The following is a 22,838-nucleotide window of genomic DNA, read 5'->3' on the forward strand; positions in this document are numbered from 1 at the left end:
CTGAAGTTCAAAATGAAGAGGAAATAGACTTCTTACAATATAGAGGAGGTGACAGAAGGTTGGAAAAGGTCTTTGTCTATTCATGTAATTAACAACTAATAAGTTTTCTAAAATGCTATAAATCAAGACATGTTTCAGGCTACAGCAGTGTATCTTTCAATCACAGCCATTTAACTCTATGCACTTTGCCAAACCACTTACATGCTTTTATCCTCCAAACAACTGTTACGATGATGATTAATTCTCCTTCCAAAAAAAAAAAAAAAAAAGGAGAGAGAGAGAAAAGCTACCTTACCTTTGCAGAGTCATGTTCAGATTGCCTGTACATGCCTTGATCTTGTTTTGTGCTTCTAGGTGAGTCATCCCGTCAGTACTTATCCCATCAATGGTGAGAACCACGTCGCCAATCCCCACGTGTGCTCGGGCTGCCTTTCCACCGTCACTAAGCTGAAATACCATGAAAATGGCAAATGAGAAACTTGAATGACTTATGTTTATATTCCTTGAATACAGGACCTCAAAAGATTATTTATACACTGTGATGCTCATAGAAATGGAAACGGAAAATAAAAAGTTATCATTTCTCCTTTGTGAGTATGTTCCTGTGGAAATTACAGTATATCTACAATCTTTTTTTCTGGTAAAGCAATATTTATAATTTCTTATTTCATGTGAATGACAGGAAAAGCATTGCACAGCATTATCCATTTTTCAAAATCAAACTCCACTTCTACTTCACTGGCTGACAGCTGTGCACATTCACTAAGAGACACAAGCAGGGATAGGCACACAAAATTTCCTGGATGCTACATTTCAGTTTCTTATCTCTTCACTTCAGAAATTTCTCATAAAGGAGGAAAGAGGAAGGCTAAACCATTTTTTTCTATACTAGATTTTCAATGTAAGCCATCTATTCAAAGTTTATGTATTTGTCAATGGCTGCTCATGTGTATGGAAGACGTCATCAGTAGTGAAACTGACTTTTCCCCAGCTGCAAATACTAGAAAGTCAAAAGTTCAACACTGCAGACAGGCCAGTTAGAGGATTTTGTTTTGCCTTATTCTTGGTAGGTTTATTAGGGAATAAGAAAGGCCTCTTGAAAAGTTCGCGTCTTTGATCAAGGTCACTGCTGAAGTTCAATTCAACTGCCTTTGGTCCACTTGAATGAAGCACTTTAACAACAGAAACCTTTGTAAAGTTCACATTATTGACCCTGACTGAACAATAAATTAATCTTTTCATTTGAATTCAACTAGCTTAATTACCAAGAATAGAAATAAAAATAAGGCAACACATAGCAAGATCTACGCACTGACATACCCATGGTACTCAAGCTGTTGATCACTTCATATCTGGCTACAGAGAACAGTCCTGTGTGGTGCAAATTCCCTTTTTGTTTCCAGTTGGATTCCCTCTCCTACAGCCAAGAAGCTGTAATTGCTTCTTCAGGGAATTGAGTGCACCCTCACTAAGTTTGCAGACAACACCAAGCTGGGGGGAAGTGTTGATCTGCCAGAGGGTAAGAAGGCCCTGCAGAGGGACCTAGACAGGTTGGATGGATGGGCAGAGGCCAGTGGGATGAGGTTCAACATGGCTAAGTGCCGGGGCCTGCACTTTGGCAACAACAACCTCATGTAGAGCTATAGGCTTGGGGCAGAGTGGCTTGAAAGCTGTGCACAGGAAAAGGACCTGGGGGCGTTGGTCAATGCTCACCTGAACACGAGCCAGCAGTGTGCCCAGGTGGCCAAGAAGGCCAGGGGCATTCTGGCTTGCGTCAGGAATAGTGTAGTCAGCAGGACCCAGCAGGACCAGGGAGGTGATCGTCTTCCTGTACCCTGCTCTGGTGAGGCAGCACCTCGAGTGCTGTGTTCAGCTTTGGGCCCCTCACTACAAGAAGGACATCGAGGCCCTGGAGCATGTCCAGAGAAGGGCTACGAAGCTGGTGAAGGGCCTGAAACACAAGTCCTGTGAGGAGCGGCTGAGGGAGCTGGGGTTGTTATGTCTGGAAAAGAGGAGGCTCGGGGGAGACCTCATTGCTAGGCCTACCTGAAAGGAAAGTGTGGGAAGCTGGTGGTCAGCCTCTTCTCACAGATAACTAGCGATAGAACTAGAGGGAATGGCCTCACATTGCACCAGGGAAGGTTTAAGTTGGAAAGTAGAAGACATTTCTTCTCAGAAAAAGTAGTCAGGCACTGGAACAGGTTGCCCAGGGAGGTGGTGGAGTCACCGTCCCTGGGGGTGTTTAAGGAAAGGTTGGACGTGGCTGTTAGGGACATGGTTTAGTGGGTGACATTAGTAGTAGGGTGATGGTTGGACCAGATGATCTTGGAGGTCTTTTCCAGCCTTAATGACGCTATGATTCTATGCTTGGAAGTTACACATGCAAAACCTCACAACTCTTTTTTTTTTTTTGCATGCAAGTGTGAGTCTATTTCTTGAAAAAAAAGTGCTATGTTTTTAGAGAGGTGCTGAAGTAACAAAATTACTTAATCTTTATTTCCAAAAGTGGAGTTCTCCTTGGACAACAATCACATACTAGCAAGTGACTTCTCCAGGGGAGGCAGAAGTAAGCCTTTCATCCACATTGTCTACAGCCTCTCTTTTAGTGCATCCAGTAGCCACCAAGAAGTTACCCCTTTCAACAATGACCAGCCACAAACTACAGTCATCAGTCTCCACAACACTTCTATAACAATTGAAGTAAGGCTAAATCTTGAAAACAGTCTTTGGCAAAGGGTTAGATACACATAGAATACAAGGGACTTTTTGTATTTGTATATAAACAGTATATGAGAAGGATGTCACCTGTCAATAACCTTGTGGAAAGTACACCATCAGCCTACTAGATGTGGTTAAGTCTTTCTTAAAAACTCAGGGACAATACAAGACAGCTGTGATATGTATCTGACAGCATCTGAAGACAAACACTTTTGCTTAATGCTGCAAGACAAGTGCCAATAGAATACTCCAAAAAACTTATATAATTTGACAACATATTTTTTAAAGCAGATTTCACACTCAGTGGGTCATGGCTGGCATTTTCCCACATCAGTCACTATTAAACAGACATTCATAGTAGCAATCATTAGTAAGTCAGAACAGCCAAAAATTCAAACAAACCCTGAAAAATCCTTCTATCTGGTGTTAATTGTATTTTATCAAGTACATTATCTTAGTGAAAGGGGAAGCAGGAAAGGTAGGAAGACTTGTCATCTCGTCAGATTCAAAATAGCAGTTAGTCCCTCAGCATGGTAGGTGAACACAAATATTTCACCCAGAGTTGAAATTGAATGGTGCTAACAAGTGGAAGGCAGCAGAGCAAATGCCATACAAGGAAGGCAGACAGAAAAAGAAGATGCACTAATTTAAGAAAACTTCTGGGCTTGCTAAATTCATCAGAATTGCAATTTCTGTGGTGGATCATTTTCCAAGAGACTTCAACAACAAAGCCAATACTCCTCAAAAAATTGGTGTTCAGACTCAACTTTTGAGGTAAGAGAGCCAATTACTATAAAACCCAGGTCAGGAAACCCCATGAGCACACAGAACACTATGACCAACATAGCTATTTATAGGGAAGATCCTCAAACCTTGGCGGGGGGAAAAAGGCCATAAACAGTTCTCTAAACTGCTACTGACATTTGACAGCAATGTCTGGAAAAGGGAATGGAACGTAAGGGTGTTAAAAGCTAAAGGTCAGAAGGATCACCATGCCTTGTAGTCGGACTGCTAAAGTGAATAAAATCCAGATTTCTCAGAATATAGGCAAACGAGCACAATCCACATACGATGGATGAGTGATGAGAAAGCAACCTATAAGCATTCGAGCAGCAAGACTCCAAAAGCAGGCTTCTTAATCAATATTTTCGGGGGGGGGGGGGGGGGGGGGGGGGGCGGGGAGGAAGAGACACCTTCCATGTAAGTGTAAAATAGAACAAATAAATAAAACTCATTTTTTTCTTTATGCAATTCTAGTGGCCAACACACAAGAAACCAGATGATGTGCTTTTCAAGAGGTCACTCTTAAATAATTGCCTTCTGGCAATGAAAATCTGCATGCACAAGTGGTAGAAAGCTGTAAAATTTTCAGCTGAAATTGCATTAAAAATAGGACTGGGAAGCATGTCCTGAAGATGGGAAAAAAAGCAGACGTCCCAGGAAGCAGGGAGAGCTTCAGGCTGTGTCTGTGAGAGACCTGCCGTGCAAGCAGGGGACTGAATCTGCTTTATAGATAGCGAGCGTCACAGACACGGCTGAATTAACAAATTACTGGACTGTTATTTCAAGAACCGTATATGCAGAGAAATGCCAGAGCAGTAATCTCCTTATCTTTATATAGCGGATAAAACTTCCAAGTAACACCTACAGATTTTGGGATAAGAGATCTGACTGATGAAGGGAGGTGAGGTTGGTACTTCTAGGAAATCTCATCGCCAGCACGAGTCTTCCCTGGCAGTGCCGGCCAGCATCCCTGCTTCATGAAGCAGCTGTAACAAGCTAGTGGTACAGCTATAGGGCACAGTTTTATGGCAGATACTGGAAAAAGCAATACAATCAGAGCAACAGATACATAAACATAATGTAAAATAAGCACACACTGAACACAGCGGTAGGAATTTGAACACTGAAATAATTAAGATCACTTTCCTCACTGCAGATATATTTTTATACCCAGGAGCCTTATTTTTGACATTTCTTAGGTTCTCTAACTGCATGTTATCATTACAAACAACAAGTTCATATACATACTGGGGATTGTATGTACAACTGTTTACATATTTGAACCAAAAATAAAAGAAAGGTTCCCCATATTCCTTATCACAGTGGAAACTAACTCCATTGATTTCACTTTTTTTTCCACCCACATCCTGAAAAATCCAACAGACAGAGAAGCTTAAAAAAAAAAAAATAGGTGCCATTGTTAAAAATTACAAAACAGGCTACCTGTGAGTCAAACTAATTTCTAAGCAGCAGAAATATTCTTGAAATCCTTGATGTATCTGTTTTAATTCTGTACTTGCAGTAAGAGGAAAGTTTTTTAAAATCAAGAATTAAATACAGCTACATTTTTTTTTTAATGTTACGCAGCAGACTTCTAAAACCACAAAATTGCCAAACCAAAAACATTTCCTCCTACCTAGTTGCATGTCTATATTTTCTGGGAAGCTCATTTTGAGACAGAGAGGGAGGCAAGCAGGAGAGACATTTCGTGATCAGGCACCTGCTGAGACCAATCACTCCCACAGTCCCCAGCAGCAAACCTCTTCTCATCCCTCAGCAGCCATCAGCTTCATGGCTGAAAGCCAAAATCCAGTCTGCGCCATCCAGAGACACTCAGGACGCTTTCTAATAAACACTTATAAAATCACCCATCTAATAATAGACCTGAGTTTTATTTGAACCCAATTATTTCACTGCTGTTTTTTTTTAACATCAGAATTCCAAAACTGCAAATATTGTTCGAAAATACGTTCCAAACGTAGATATCTCAGCACAGTTCTACCCCCCAGATTTTTAAAAGCAAATGGACCAAAACATACCGCAATATGACCGCTTTGTTGAGCTAAATTTTAGCTAGCCTATCATTTCACTTTGCAATAAGCAACATAAAGAAATAATAAAAAAAAAAAATACTTTCCACTTTCACAAGGTATTTTAATAGATTCTTTCTAGGGAAATTGTGTGTGTGCACATACATGCACACCTATCTCTGAATCAATGCAATTTGTAGCTTAACTCATTTCTAATTAGCATATAACCATCTCTTTTTCCTCACATGACTAAGAAGAAAACTTGACAAGAATCTCTTCTTTCGACCATATCATTACTTAGCTTTTATGCAGTACTAAATTAGACACTCGGACTGCAGTTACTCATAAGACAAAGGTCTACTTGAATAGAGATGGAAGCTTTTATCTTTCCCACGCCGCCTGCCTTGAATCAACCGTAGCTACAACCGGCTCGCGTGGTGGTGCATCACAACCACTTTTCCAAAGAAACTATTTTGTAGTCCAACAGCAAATAATGCTCCCCTGTGACACAAACATCCTTCAATGTCATCTGTAACTTCCCCTCTCACAGAATGGCATTCATTGCACCTAATTTAAAACTCACTGTGCTCTCTGAAATCCCTCCAGCTTGATTTTTACCCCTCAAGCATTTCTGGTGTGTGGTTGCCTATAGCAATTCAGTTAAAAAAAAAAATGCATAATCAGAACAGAAGTCAACCAGACAATGACCTTTAATCACTACCACTCTTGCTTCCCTTTCAGCCTGCATTCTTCCTACATTAAAGTATTAAAAGAAAAAAAAAATGTACACCCACATACGGAAATAATGTTACAGGAGAACTTTGCAGAACCACAAACTAAGCAAATAGACAACCTCCCTTTATCAAATATTTTGCTCTTGCACGCAGATGTTCCAACCGCAGAGGCTTTATCTCCCTGCTATAACACACTTGATGCTACCATTTACACTCGTGACCTGTTACTCCCCTGTTTATTCCTAACCTTGCTCAACCTGAGCAAAGTACCACCTTGCTGTGGTATTTAACAGCATGCTCTCAAATGCACGTAGAGCTGCAAGTACACCAGGAAGCACCCCTTCGGTGGTTCACTGCAAGCTCAGGGAAGAAACCCTTGCTGTCATTTTGGAGCACACAAGCCTGCCCCAAAACACGAGGGCATGTGCCCTGCACAAAGCAACCCACAGACACGAGAGCACATTGCCCTGGGGTCTAACACCCAAATCCTGGAGCGCAAATAGGGTAGTGTTGTGCTCCAGCCAGCCCTACCTCCTGGGGCAGCTCGCCCAAGCTGCTCCCCTTGTTCATTCCCTGCAAGTCAGAAAGCAAAAACCCCACTTACACTCTGGACTCCTGACAGGTTTGGTACCCTTGGGATCTAGCTTACCACTTCTGCATGATAAAAAGTACTGAAAGAGTCAGGGGAGCACCTGCTTTTTGTGGCAAATGAGCTTCCTCTGCTCTCGCTGGAAACTGAGAGCTGTATCATATTCCTCACAGCCTTTACTTATGGCAGTGTTATTCACATAGCCAACAGATTAGCCAGCCAGCCTTAATACTCGCTTCCAAATCAAGAACGTACATGCCAATTTTAAAGTCCAGATCAAATTTATACAGCTGAGGTGTAAGAGCTGTAATATAAGGTTTGCAGTGGAAACCGCTGACACGACCAGCTACAAAATGGGTTATGAGGCAATCCTGTAAATATGCTGAAGGTTTCCCCCAAACCAATTGGGTATCAGCATTAGCTTAGGTCAAAAAAATTTTGATTACCAGGGTATTTTGCTATGTCCCACTGCCAGGAAACCCTGCCCTTGCCTCTCCCCAGAAGACTGCCCCAGGCTCCCCATCATCCACCTGCCGCCTTCTCCCTGTAACTCTGAAGGTGCTCCCAGACTGATGGATAAACCTGTAGTCCAGGGTGATCAGAGCACACCAACCATCACTGAGGACAACATGTAACATAAAAGCATAAAGCAAAGCATTAATCATGCTTCTCAACCTGGTTCTGTACCCCACCATCGGCTACCATCCCAGGGAGAGGACTACCTATGCCTCCAGCCTGCCCTCCCAGGTCCTCCTGCTTTGCTTCATCCCTTTTTTTCCACTCTCAGCAGCTCCCTTGCTGCAGCACAGCAGCTGACAGCTTGGCTGAAGTTTCCCCAAGACAGCTCTTCAACTTATTGCAGCCCACAGAGAAAGGCTGGAGGGAGCCCACAGGCATTCAAGCCTTTCGCTAGTGAGGAACCCACAAAACCACATCTCGCTTTTCATTCTCAGTTCTGCCATTTATCCTCGGCAGTAACCCTGACAACAACATATATTTTAACGCGATTGTGCCATGTATCCCTATCATCCCACATTCAGGAGCTGTGTCAAACAAAAGCTAACACAAAGCTGGAGTTTTCTTTCTAAACAAACATGGCTGAGAATGAGTGTGGGTTCATGTGTTCTGGACATATCGTTTACAGACATAAGACATATGGTTTCAACCCTCTCTTTTCTTCTTAAACTTTTTCTCTCGCTGTATTTCAACCTTTGATATTTATCGAGTCCTCCACAAAAAAAAAAAAAAATGTAAACTGTCACATACATGCACACATCAATCACTTCATCCATCCCTGCACGCACCAAACACAGAGCTACACACCTACAGAGGAGCACAAAGAAGATGGTTGCTGCAAGAAGAGGCACCACGCAGCATCACTTACTCTCGCACACAATTGGGTTGATGCCAAATAAAATCTAAAACCATTGATTGAGTTTACAGAATAGGATAACTGCACGATGCATAGGTCTTTTGGATACGCCGTCTTCTGTTTTTCATCAGCTGATGCTAAACAGATCCACCTGAATGCCAGGGGGATGAAACAGAAGAACAAGCCCTCAACTTCCTGTGCTTGCCCCAGAACAGGTTGCTAATAAGCAGGAACAGTTTCCACGTTCTGATGCCAAAGGGTTATTAGCTAGTGCCATCCCTCACTTGTCACGGCTTGACTGATCATGGGTGCCTTGCAGTTCTGACCTGCCATGAGCAGGTTTCATCTGTGCCTCCCCAGCTGCTGCAGATGTCAGGAAGCAGAGGGAGACGGCTTCACAAAAAGTGTCTTCTTCATCTCTAACTTCTCTATGAAAGGGAAGCAATTAACTAAGCAAGCAGTAATCAATTCTGATATAATTTATGCATTTTACATGTAGCTTAAACATGTTATTCAGGTACTGAGATATAAGCTAAAATCGTATATACCCTCTGGGATTCAAAGGATTATTAAAATGAGTCAAAACTCTCATCCACTTCATGTAAGGAATAAAAAAACTATTCTATGCAAGCGTATCTCTACTGGCACTTAACAAAGCTAAGCATCTGGTCTTGCTTTTTTGAGCCACCTAAGGCTCTGAAAAGAATAAAAATTGTCACTGAGATGGGCAGTACCTGTGTATCCTGATATTCAGGGGACCCAAGTAATATTCTGAGTTGGGGAAGAAATAAAGTTGTGATGTCAAAAATCAAGCTGCTGAAAGGATGATGGCAAAACAATTTGGATATCATGGCTACAGTCAGATTTAAAAGAAGAAGGTGGTGGGCAATTAAAAAAAAATACATTTTCTAAATACTTCAGTGACGGAAAGTGATTTACAGTTAAGTGCCAGAATGTCTGCAGATATTTCGGAGCGTAAATTAGGAGCTTTCAGTAAGCCTTCTCTCAAGGAGCTCAGTTGTGTTCCCATACTGCCGGCATGCCCCAGAGCCCTATTTATTTTAACTGGCTGGCTTCTCTCTGAAGATTATTCTTCTGTTCAGAGAGTTTACAGAACTAATCCAGGTTTCTCCCTGGGAGACTATATGCCAGTGGGTAAAAATTATTGCCTAGTTAATTTCTCAGAGAGACAGAAAGAGGAAATGGAATGAAAATGTAGCTAGAAATGTAATATAAACTTTGTACGGCTGCTTTAGCTCTTGTGAGCTGCGAGTCTGTAGAGTCTCTCTTCCAGGGCTGTTTTTTTTTTTTTTTTGAATGCCCAACACATTAATCCCACAACCGAAGCAACTACTTGGGACTGCTGAAGAGATATCACTTTAGGAGCCACCTGGCTTGCATCAAAACAGAAGTTTCAAGTACCTGACATTTTTACAGCAAACAATGAGAAGTGCTGCTGACACTGGCACGTCCCTGGCAGGCAGCAGCCAGGGTCTTGGCCATCAAGAGCACACAGCATTACACCCAGAAGACTGCTATTGCCTCTCTTTTGGAATGAGCAGTTTAGAAAGTTACAAAATTAGTGTTTTTTTTGTTTTGTTTTGTTTTTTTCCTGGAGTTTCCTGAACTAACCCAAACCAAAGCTTTTCTCTAATTGTGCTTAAGTTGTGTATCAAGTGATACTGAGCTCAGCTTCTTCCAGAAGAACAAAAAATAATAATAATAAATCATTTCCACAGCATGAAGGCCATACACATGAAGATCCCTGCAGTGCATATAGTTGTGTACTTCCTCTGTTCCCAAACAGGATTATTTTTATTCATTTACAGATGATAAAATTAATGCAACTAACTGAACATCCATCTCCCTAATAATCTTATTAGCCTATTGTGTTTCCATACGGGTTTCAGGGTCCCTCTCAATAGGATATGCCTTTCTTGCATCAAATATAATGTCATTGCCCCATATTTTCCAGAATACACTCTTTCATAGGAATACAAACAGAATAATATTTTATTCTGTGTAATTTAAATTAAAGAGTTCCTTGTTTTTATTGCCTTGGAGTCCCTCTTATGGGAAGACGAGTTGAAGGATGCAAAGAGGAGTCTCACACGTGGCAGTGGTGAGAAGGAAATACAACTCATGAAGCAATCCCACACATGAAAGCAAAGTGAACAGATGAAGTACATGGGGAAGTGTGAACTGAAACCTGACCTGACAGAAACTAATACAGCTTCACCAGTGGCAGGAAAATGCTACTACAAATCGAATGCCTCATCATATACCAACTGCTGTTTCACTTTCTCTTATCCACAAAGAGAACAGACATGAATAAACATGTAAGAAACAACCTACTTGCTTCAAAGACTGTATAATTTAGATAATGATAATCTGCACCACATAAGTAAAGAGAAAAACAGGGGCAAGTTCAGGCACCATGAGTATTCCTTATGGGCAAAAAATCTGTCTAGGGAGTACAGCTCACCTAACCGTTATCCCAAACCAGGACTCTGCTAAACCTCTAGCAGAAATCTACTTTCAAGTTTAAACCCATAGGCAGTAATGGGTGCCACTGCATCAGCTCCATAAAAAGTTAGGACATATATAGAAGTCATATATAGGGGGAAAAAAATAAATAGATAAATAAATTCTGAGTTAGTGACATAAATCCTGACCAGGAGTGACACAATAGATGTGAGAAATACAAATGTGACTGAAAGACCAATAAATTTTTACTAAATGATGGAAAGAAGAGATCATTTCAGAGACTGCAGGAGGATGGTGATGTAATTCAAGCAACAATGAAGGAAGATGTCTTGGCAACCACACGGGAAGAACTTGGGGACAGCCAGGACAGAAGAGGAAAAATTTGTATTAGCTGAGAAAAAACAAGAAAGGGAGCAGCTGGCAGGTTTTGCAACCTGGTCAGAGAATCAAAGTGCAGTCTTGCAAACATCATTAATGAAAAAGCAGCAACTTCTGAACACAGCCTGAAAGAAGGAGATGATGTACTGCCTCAACATCACAGAGTTGATTTTTTTTTTATACAACCTTCTCCAGATCAACAACAACAGCCGTACATGTTTGTGCCTTCATTTAAAGCAGTGGACAGAGAACTCCTCAGGATTAGTCAAGCACAAACTTCTAGCACGAAGAAATAAAACAGAAATAGGAGGCATTAGTAAGTCCTAGTGGATATCTTGCCTTTTATATGTCATGGGAATATTAGAGCAGACATTTACTTTAAGCCAGACACTTACTGGCTAAACACCCAACATATAAAATACCGCAGAAAAAAAAAAATCCAATAAAAAACCCTCAGAAAATAAGAAACACATTTTAAAGGAGTTGCACATTGTTTAATAAATTCATTCCAGCTGTTTATAGCTAAGACAAAAATCTTTATCACAAGCTAATAAAGCTCATGAGAACATATAACAACTTCAGATTTAATTTTGCATTTCTAGCTTACATGTATATACAGAACATATATAATTTTCTATGTTCTGTTCTGTAACAGTTCTAGATTGCTTGACCTCAAACATGACAATTACATGACTTCAGATTACACAGTTGCAGGGTTTTTTTGTTGATGTTGCTTTGGTTTTTAATATACATTTATATATACAGACACTCAAAACACTGAATAGTTAACAATCGATCAGAGGCCAGTGAGGCCCTGGCACAGGTTGCCCAGAGAAGCTGCGGATGCCCCATCCCTGGAGGTGTTCAAGGCCAGGCTGGATGGGGCCTTGGACAACTTGGTCTGGTGGGAGGTGTCCCTGCCCATGGCAGAGGGGTTGGAACTGGATGGTCTTTAAGGTCCCTTCCAACCCAAACCATTCTGTGATTCTTTGACATATATACAAACAAATAAAATTTTAAAATAAAAATCTATGTATTTTTAACACACAGACGTACACCTAGAAATGAAAAGGCATTCTTCCCTCTCTGCTGACGACCTGTATGAGAAGGCCATATGAAGTTTATCAGCATTTTCTTCAGGCAGCTTGTGACAAAAATACACTTGTCCAGAGAAATTAGGATGAATACTCTCACTGCAAAACCAAAGACCCTTATTTTAGGCGAATTCTCCCAAGCATCTGATTGCCAAACGCACTGAAAATTAAGACTGAATATAAACCACTGCAAAATTTCCTTACTGAAGTTCCAGAGAGGAAAACACTGGTGTATTTGCTGCCACTATGAACCTTGTCTACATCTTTTGCAGCCTTCTGAGTTTCATTGCTGTGAGTTGCACTGAGTTATGCCACAACATGTGTTTTGCTAGTTGGACATCTGGAGATCCAGAAAGTAACCCACACAGCTAAACAATGAATAAAGTTGGAAGCTAGTTATCAAATAACTCTGAGAAGAAAAGAAAAAAAAAGAAAAAAAACACCACCACAAACAATAAAGAAAACTTAGTCCTTCAAATCTACTCCCCACAATGGTCTATCACTTGCTCTCAGTGTATCACCGTGCAGTGCAAAGTGCCCAGCCACTCAATACCTAAACTTCTAGAGGAATCCTGTAAAAATAGAGCCCCATAGTCATGTCAGCTCTCTGGCAAATTTGTATTTATTTATTTATTTTGATTATATGTCATGATCTCTGGACCCTATACTACAAAAACTCAAGTCAAGACATTTTGAAATTCCATTCTGGAAAAAAAAAATAATATATACATATCTACCACAAATATTCACTGTAAAGTTTACATCACAATCACATCTAAGGAGAATAAAAAATTAAATAATTTCCAGTCTTGAATTTTGGTGCTGAAAACAAGACTGTTTTAGCATTTTGTAAAAAATCTTCTCTTCAAGGCTGATTATAGACAAAGCAGGGCAACAGCTTTGTCAGGTTAAACAATGCACCACCAAACCCCAGTATCTGCTCATTTCTCCAAAGTGATCAAGACAGATGGTATAGAAGGTCTGCAGGTTTGAACTTTTTTTTTCTTTTGTTAAATGCTAATAACAGTACTAAATATTGACCACTTGCATAACAGCCACCGGGTTCCATATGAGCAAGACTCTGGTGCAAGCTGAAAGTGTAAAAGAATTTATGCTCTGTACACTCTAATAAAAATAAATAAATAAAAAGATACTTCCAAATTAAAATGGTATTTAGAATAAATCTTCAAGTATATTCATTGCTGAAATCTTAATCTCAAACGATATTCTTCACTGTTTTCCAAATTCAAGAAATATGATATAACTAAGGGCCTCTCAAGAATGAGTCTTTTCATCTACTGGGGAAAAAAATATCCAAGAAACATCTTGGAAAGTGGAGGAGGAGAGCTGCCCTAGCAGAGTTCTTCCAGATTCACGCTCCTGCCCATCTGGAGGTTTACCAAAGCTGAACCTGTCACCCAGTTCAGCAAGGGATGTGGGTGCCCATTGCCTGAAGCGGGGGAAGATGGCTGCTCCCATAGACCGGTGAGATGGGGAATGCAAACCGTTTCCAGAATGGCTGAGGTTCCACCTTTAGGTTACAGGCACATAAAAAAATAAGTGGTAGAAATATTTTGGTCCTTCCCCTTGCCCAACCACCACGGGCCAGGATATGACACATTGCTCAAAGGCTGCCACAAAATGGCCGCCAGAAAAATCTGATGGATTCCCACTAAAGACCACTGCTGAGGCCATCAGCCCCCAAACAGCAATAGCATACTGACTCCCACTTCTGTGGGCAGAAGGCAAGAATAAGCACATGTACGGTAGCAGAAAGGGAGATATAACATGCAGCCGGTGACCTTTGGCAAGCCGTGCCCACCTGTCATATGAGCTGGTGACACTAAGGGTCATGCCACTTCAATCCTAAAACGCACTGTTTGCATATTTGCTGCCTGGTTAACAAACCAATTTTAGGAGCAGGCTTTTTCCTCATTTATATATCTATGTCATTCTTTATTCAGCCAAATGGGTTCAGCAGGGCAACGAAAGAAAAAAAAGATACAGAGAGACTTGAGCTCTTCACACAGCCATTCATCATGCCTTCCTTGAAATTAGCAGCTTCATACATTCCTCTCCGGCCACCTATTAGAAGGCATCACATATCTTAAAATTACGTAAGCCACCAAAGGAAGGTCCTAGATTTACAGCACACGGTCCTGCCTGGCCATTGCGGAGGCTGAACGATCTGGAAGCATTTAATACCTCTCACCCGTGTTTGGTTACAGCCCCACACCTCCAACCCACTCAAAAGTTGGCTTTCCCAGGCAGCCCAAGGATGGTTGCTCTGTCTTCTGAGCTGCCAGATTTAAATGGCAACATAGCACAGTTACAGCATACCTAAACTTACTTTTGATGCTGGCAACATAGGATTTTCACACATTAATAACAACACGTTGTGATAAGACATTTGAATAAATACATAAACACCTAAATAGCTACAAAAATATGAAGATATATCCTCACTTGAATTTGTTACCAGAATTATTTTATTATGTACGAATTTTCACTTCAGAGCTTTGTTTTACTAACAAAATAATTCAAGCTAACCTGGAACAATCACATCCAAGCTAAGCTCCTATTACTAGCAGCGGGAGTCTTGCAATTGTTAATAACAAGCAGTGAATCCTGAACAAGAAAGACTGCAATATTGGTGGAGGTGTTTTTTCTTTGTCCTCCAGTTTTCCAGTAGGATTACCCTTAAACCTCTTCAGGCAGTAATTGTAGAAGAATGCAATACACTTTCAAGAACCATGCTTCTCATCTCTGGACATTGTGATACAAGCCACCAATGTATAGCCACGTGGCCACAGGAATCAAAGGAGATGAACATCTTCTGCAATCTCTTCTTGACCAAAAAAAAAATCAAAGAATGCTCTAACAAAATGTCTATTTAGTTCAACAGGGCTGATTTCACAGTAGATAAAATACAGCTTATGTCTCAGAAGAACGTTATCCAAGTCAGCTTTCAGCCTACAGAGCTAACTTTGGCACTGCCTTTTGAGTAGAGATAAGGAACAGAAGCAAACCATACAGGTGAGAGCCACACATAAAATTTAAACAGACCAAAGCAGGAAAATGAATAAAACTGGAATCCTTGCAAATAAAACTATTTCTCAGAAGCATCCCTTCATTCCCACTCTCAGATGAGGTAAAGGGATACTAGGCTAGTGTGGCTTTAGAGTTTTTCTCTTTTCCCATTCACATAAAAACACCCTGTGGCCTGGCAGCGCAATCAGACTGAACTAAAACACTGATCTTCCTTCTTGCAACACAGATTACTCGGAGCATGAACTGAAACGGCATTCGCAGCTTTAGCCTGGAGTCCGGTCCCTTACCACAAGAAAACTCCTGTAACTGGCAGTCTCTGTTGCAAAGGAGGGCTCTGAAAGTCTAAGCCACTACAGAAACACAGAATAAACAGGTCTGAGCACACTCCCTGAAACCGCGACACCAAACTACGTGTTTCTGCACAGAACCTGAGCTGATGTTACACAAAGCTTGGGCATTTAGGTGACAACCCACCCTTGCAAATCTGATACCAGCTGATTAGCTTTACACTTAATCTCCCCAACCCAGGTCTGCCCAGAGCCCTTCTACCCCACAACACACTCCAGAGACCACAATGACATTAACGGCTGTGCTGCCAAAGAGTTCAATACAGAAGGCTCAGTGCTAACACCAGTGAAGCAAAAAGCAGCACGGCCTCCTCCAGGCCCACACATCGACTGTAGCACATTGCTGCACATATTCCTAAAATCTAGAAGATGGCAGCAACCAAGTTAGGGATGCCTTCCACAACATGTGGGGAAGGTAAGTCTTGCAAATGCTTCCAAGTAAACGCATGAACACCGCAAGCAGACACAGAGGATGATGGATACAGCTACTGCAGCACTGTCACGAGGATGATGTTCCTCAACAAGAGCAGCAGCAGCAAGGACAATGTTACACTCCATTGCACACATGTGAGCTTCCACTCTTACTAATAGCACAGCAACAACTGGATATTTGCTGGCCTGACCAAGAGTTATTGGTCAAATGAGGCATACAAATAATTCCCATCTAACATTGGTGCTGGGTTGCCTGGTGGATTTGAAGCTTCCATCCCAGTTTTGGCCATGCTGGCTGCCAGATGCTGATTGTGAGCCCAGAAGAGACCTTCCTATGGCACAGGCCCTCGTTCATCCAGGAGCACAAACAGCTGAGCAGCTCTTGTTGCCTTCAGACATTTTGCTGCCCCCGAGCACTCAGAGGACCTCAGTCTCCCATTTATAGGAACCTCTCACTACCATGAAGTTCACTAAGCATTTAATTACCTCTGAAGTGCTTCTCTCATTAACTAAACAAACTAAACATGCCAAGGGAAAGAACAGTACTGGCAGCACAGGATTTTGTAGCGATGACTCACACTGAAGAGCATGATACCCCCATGCTAACTGCTGAGGCAGTTACATTTCAAGCCCTTCAGATGCATAAGTAAACCAAGTACACCTCTTTAATCCGCAGTGCTTAATTGCAGTGTGGAGGCTCAAGCCTTTGTGAATTGAAAGCGTATAAAATGCAGATATAATGACACAGGATGTGTACCAAGGGTGAAAGTTCCTTCCACATTCCGATTAAATTGAGGGGGAAAAAAATGTCTTTTCTGAGTAAACAAAGCTTACAGCAGAACATGATCTTTCCTTTTTTTTTTTTTTTCTTCCAGATGAGACAAAGCTACTAATACAAAAAAAAAAAAAATACCAAGCAGATACATGAAAACCCTGGTGCAGCTGAAAGTTTGCGTTCAAGCATCAACAAGCGCAGAGGTGAACCTCCCTGCGGTTGGGCCAGACCTCCCTGCATCTCGGTCAGTGTCATGAGCACTTCCTAAACACAAAGCGCAGCATCCCCAGAACATGAAATAGCTGTCACTTCTCCCGCTGTTGCGGAAGAGACTCAGGCAGGCTGGTGTTCATCAGCCTGAAGACAAGACTGACACAGCAACTCAACAGCCTACGGGGCAGGCTGCAGCAGCAGCGATAAGTACAATCTGCCGGAAAACAAAACAGCTCGTCACATCCATCACAACCTGTTAATTATAGCTCGGAGGAGAGAGGGACCTGCATACAACAGTGGGTGGGCAACCCAGCCCACTGCATTCAGAAGGGTGTGCAGGAGGATGAAGAAAAGTCAAGTTCTACAGGAAATAAATATTTGTAACGAAGCGTCGCTGCTCAGATGTGCTGCAGAGCATCTCCCTTCAAACCACTGAAGCTAACTCAGGCCAGGAACAATGGAAAGTTGCTTTCCCGGCACAGGAGGGGAAACTCGTGTCCTTGGGGTAGGATTAGGCAAACATCACCAAAACAACAGAGCGTGCTAACCTCCAGTTTATGCTATTAAAGTGTCAATGGTAATTATAAAAAGCCTTGCAGTTACAGGTAATTCTCCCAGAAACGTAATTTTTAGGGTACTAATTGAAAAGCTGACAGCTAAAACGAAGAATAGTGTCAGCAGAGCATGCGAACAGATGAGCAGTGGCATATGGGCCGGGGGGGAACACGGGGTCAGGGCCACGGCAGGGCTGCAGCCATACAGACTGACTTCAGACCGTGCCCTCCTACTTAGGGTTATTATTAGTGAAGGGGCTTAGGAACTCTCTGAACTATAAAGGCCGACTAATGACACTTGCAGCTGCAGAGGAAGCCACCCCAGACTGGAAGAGAGTTTTGGGTAACATCATGAGCCACATGAACGCAAATCATTCAAAAGCAATCCTAGGCAAACCCTTAGTTTCTTAGGATTCTGCCTGAAGAAATTAGTGCTAGTCTCACAGCCAAATAACAGCGTCCCCTGAAGAAAAATATTTTTATTTATCTACCTTATCTCCTTTTTGATTGATGGAATGCAAAATTTACTGGCATAAAAGTCTTCTGATTTGGTTCTGCACAACTATGTATTTTTAAATACTGTTTTTAGATTTTAAGCATCATCCACTGGAGACATTTTAGCATGGCGACCTAAACACCTGATGTCAGTCAAATGCTGTTTTACTCCTATTAAGCATCTACAAATAAAAATAAACTCACTCTAGCCTAGTCCAGTGATACCTGGGGTAGAAAGCAACAAGGATGAGTAGTCATTTATCTGGGGGAAGACACAGAATAGGAAATGAGCTTGCCTCCAGAGTTGTCACTGTACCTCAGTTTTGAAAAGGAAAAAGCAGCAGCAAGCTAGAGCTAGGGGCAGGGAGAGCCTCCAGGAGGGACACACATGCCCCCAGGAGCTACGTGTTGAACGACAAGCTCCAACTTTGGTATGGGCTGCTCAGCAAGGGTCTAAACTTTCCTCTGGTACTCTGGGGAGATGAATGCAAGCTATTTAAAACCCCGGCACATCAAGCTGGTACGTCACGTTAATACATTGCTGTTGTATTATGTTACAAGGCTGCTTGATAGCCAACCTTTAGGTTCGTCTCCAGCTCTTTGGTGAAGCAACGCAGGCAGAGGGCCACAGTGCTCAGTTTTTGAGAATGACAGGTTTTAGTTAATGCTTCTGCCAAACCTGAATGTGCAGAGGTATCCCAAGGAAGGGGAAAACACAGCAGATGCTTGGAAGGGGTCTCAGATTGAATGCAGATAAATTTTAGAGCAGACAAATGAAATTCAGTTGCAAACTGTTTATTTATGGTGTTCTACATTCCTTCATACCTCAGATTTTCCTATAAATGTTTTAACATTTAGTAAAACATGTTAGCTCTCTCCCAAATTACACAGTCTTTTCCAATTTACAGCTTGGGTCTTCACAGCTTCCCAGCAGAAGCCCCATTTTAAAGCAGAAATGCAGAAGGCATGCAGGTATCTAGCACAAAACGAAGGGCTCCCTCACTCCAAGGGCACAGGGAAACGCAGGAGGACAGCAGGCGGAGGGCAGGGAGTGCCAACACGGCTCTCAGCAAGTGTGCCCATCACATGCAGTGCACGAAGCCAGGCCGGGCAGGGCAGGAGGACACGACCGGGGCAAGGGACAGGCTGACCCACGGCAGTGGCACTGCCAAGAGTGCTACCTGAGTCAGGGGTGACATGAAAAAGTGAAATACCAAGACCGAGGCATTTCAAACCACTGCTGCTTCACGTGGTAAATAAACTGTGTGATTTCATATTAAAAACAAACAAACAAAAAAAAAAAACACTAAGCAAAAACAAATTATATGAAACAAAGCAGCATCCTGCACAATGCTGCCAGTGAAGTGTGGTGTGCTAGTTCCCCTTAAGGGCTGGTATTTTATTCAGGTATTGCAATGATCTTGCCAGCAGGAGGAAAAAAGGTATAATTATTATTTTTTTTTAAATAAAAATAATAGAGTAGAACAATCAAAATGAGAAAAAAAGGGGGACCTTTTCTCGCTAAGTGGCATTTAATTTGGCAATGAAACTCATCACTCCTCCTTTGAGACCCCAGTGAGAGACTGTGAGGAGGGTGCTTAAAAAATACAAAGAAAGTTTAACAACTGTCAAATACGCTGGTTTTCAGAGTATATTCAAGTACAATTCAATCACCATTTATGACATTGTTGCCAGGTAGGAGAAGGGTCAAGCCATAGGAAACCACTGCATGAATGAAGCTGTCCTGCAGGATGTGGCAGCCACACTCCCCCCATTCCCAGGGGGTTGCCAGTGCATGTATTTTTTTTTTTTCCCCTATAAACAAGCTTCTGGTCTTGGACCAAGAGCTGCAGTGGGTGCTTTCCGAGACAGAATGTGCCCCAGACTGAGCTGCTCACCTCAAAAAAAAAAAGTCTATATTTTGGTAGCAGTAGTTTGCTGAAAAATTCTTTAAGAGAAACCCTGTCGATATTTGTTACCATCTTTGTTACTGGTAGGTATCAATATAAAGCTGTGCTAAGGAAACCACCGCTGATTTCTCCTTTAGCAGATCCTTACATGACAGCTTTCCAGCCTCTGCTGGCGGCAGGTCAGCTTGTGCTTTGAACAAAAAAGCTAGTGTTGCAACATCTCTCCTCATCCTTCTGCAGCACTGAAATAAAACATGCAGAGGCACACGCATACATATTTTTTCATGTCTGTATTAAAACCTAGTAAACAAAAACCTACCTATGTCAACATGGGTCTCTTTAATCCTTGCAATAACTTACATATTGACTTCTGATGAATTTCAACAAGATATTTTTGACAAAAAGAAAATAGTGTCCTAAATAAAGTTTCAAAAACCCATTTCAAAATCCACCTTTGAAAATATTTTAAGTAAATTTTTCAGTGAACTGCCTGTTGGTGTTATCCTTGTCCTCCCTCAAGGGTGTGGCTGTTCACATTTTGGTCCTTTTTTTTTTTTTCCTGTATCCTGGCTCAGCTAATCAAAGATTTTTCCCCCCCAGGTGAAATATTTGAGGTCTGAGGAGACCTCCAAGCCTTAAAAAAATTGGAGGAAAACAGACAAGATGAGGAACAAATTACAGTTTCAGTAGTAAAATGGAAGGGCAAGGCATGCTTACAAGGCTAAAAACACCTTTTTTCAAGCTTTGTTTTAAAGAAAAAGATAACCTTTTTCTTGCTTGGAAAGCTAGAGTTTAGCAAAAAAGGCATCTTTAGTAGAGAAACAGTTACTGACTGAAATCCCAAAAATTTGGAGTTCTGGGCTTAACACTGCATGTTTTTAATAAATAAACTGTTAAAGTGGGTTAGCCAAGGAAAACTTTTAGAGAGGACTCTCCATCTGCTGTCAGAAAACAAGGTTTGCATGCTTTTCCTCCAGGCACCTTCATCACCACAGCATCCATCTCTGTGCCAAAGGTGAGACCTCGGAGCTACTTTCAATGCTTCTCACTGCTCCATCCCCCCAAAAACCCCTCTGCTCTACAGCAAGGCTGTGTACCAGCACTGGGAAAGCTCTAACTGCTGAAGAATTTGTGTGCACAGTTAGTATTTAAGTGCCCAAGTGGAGAAGAAAAAGAGAAGGTAAAGCTGTATCATTGTAAAACCATCGTAAGGTGATTACTTACTGGAGGAGAGCTTGCCAGATCACATGTATAGATCCCAATACCTGAGGGCTCAAAAATTCAGCATCTGCTTAGACTCTAAAGCACTACGGCAGAGTTGGCTAAAATCGGGTATTTGCCCATAAACAACGCAAAATACTTCATGTAGCCTGAAGAAATATAAAATACTCACTCATCTGCCAAATCAACTCTATGCCATATTCTTCATTTGTCTGCAGGTTTCTGAAGCCAAAACACATTAGTAGAGGTGAATAACATTCTCTTGAAAACAAGAGTTATATTCACCTCTTTTAAAAATATTCGTTTGCTATCACCAAAATACATTTTAACATGTGGAAAATTTGGGATAGTCTAAACCTTTTTTTTCAAGGCAGTCATCAATGAAATCACAGAAGGGTGACAGTTTTAAAAGGAGAGGAAAACCCTTTGTAGGCTGGCTGCATCTTGACTAGGAAATCTCCAGAAGTTCTAACAAATTTGCTTGCAAAGACATACGGGAAACATCAGCAGCAGCATTGCAATAAATACAGAAAGTAAAGCAGAAAGTAAAGTTTCACTTTAGATTTTTGTTTCGGATGATGGATAAGTTCCATTGCGCAAGTTTTCTACAGTACCATCCCATGTAGCTGCTTGGTGCTGTCCTGCAAAACACCCCAAGCACCTTGGGGAGATGCAGCACCTTGGTGAGGCTCTGTGAGGCAGCAGGGATGGAAAGCATGAGCTCCACACACAGAGACAATGTACAGGAAATGCTATAGTAAATTACTGTCTGGGTGAGCCAAAGGAGGAAAGTTCAGTGGGTATTAACATTTTTCCATCTGATGAGAAACAGACTACAAAAGGTATGAGAAATAGATTTGTCACTTTACAGCTTTCCACACGTATCCAGCTGCCAGAAGTGTTCAACTGCACGACTCAAAAAGGAGGCATCATGCCAGCTGTCATATTCCTGTATACAGAAAGTGAACCACATGAAGAAAGGAAAAGATATTAAGGTTAGAGTTGCACTCGAGGGGAATGTATTAATTCCAATTTTCCACAATGAGTTAGTTAAAAAAAAGTCTAAGATAGTTTAAACTGTACAATATTGAACCTGTTCTTACACTGAAATTCAATTTGAATAAACGTGTTAGATGAGCCAGTCAAAAATGTGTCTGAGCAGTAACTGTGGTGTGCTACTTGTTACACTGCTGTTAGTTACCTCATTTTAAACAGTCACATATAGAGAAATAAAGTGCAGACTCTAGACATTATTCATTCCTCTCTGCAGAAAGTGAAATTGCTAGTTCACCTATATTAGTCCCATACAGTTTACAACGTCTGGGCCCAGCCACCAAAGCTAAACTTAGATATTCATGTAATATCATGCAGACTTTTCCGTACCTTCTTCCAGCATCTTTGTTCTATTGCCTTTTAAAGGATTACAAACTTATAACGAAGCAAGGTATTTCTCAGACATCTTAAAAAGAAGTTCTGGTTGCTATTATCTGCGTATCTACTTCTCCCCACATTTGCTCAGCATCTTGCCTGCCACACTATTCCTAATTCCAGGGATTTCCCACGTATGACACATACTTGTGAAAACAACAGCAAACAAAACAAACAAAAATTTTCTGGAGCAACACCTTCTCTAGCTGAAGATTTGTCCCTCCCAG

At 41.5% G+C, this 22,838-nt stretch overlaps 1 protein-coding gene across 10 annotated transcripts in view; it reads right to left on the bottom strand.

Annotated features, from left to right (window-relative positions):
* Positions 1-22,838, bottom strand: part of PDLIM5 (PDZ and LIM domain 5) — a 132,189-nt gene that overhangs the window by 91,610 nt on the left and 17,741 nt on the right. For all 10 annotated transcript variants that reach the window (XM_080592162.1, XM_080592159.1, XM_080592160.1 and 7 more), the window contains exon 3: positions 296-447. In XM_080592162.1, coding sequence (XP_080448288.1) covers positions 296-447 — 152 coding nt within the window. The remainder of the gene's footprint in view (positions 1-295; positions 448-22,838) is intronic.

The sequence above is a fragment of the Anser brachyrhynchus genome (assembly GCF_964034855.1).
Source record: "Anser brachyrhynchus genome assembly, chromosome: 4".
NCBI lineage: Eukaryota > Metazoa > Chordata > Aves > Anseriformes > Anatidae > Anser > Anser brachyrhynchus.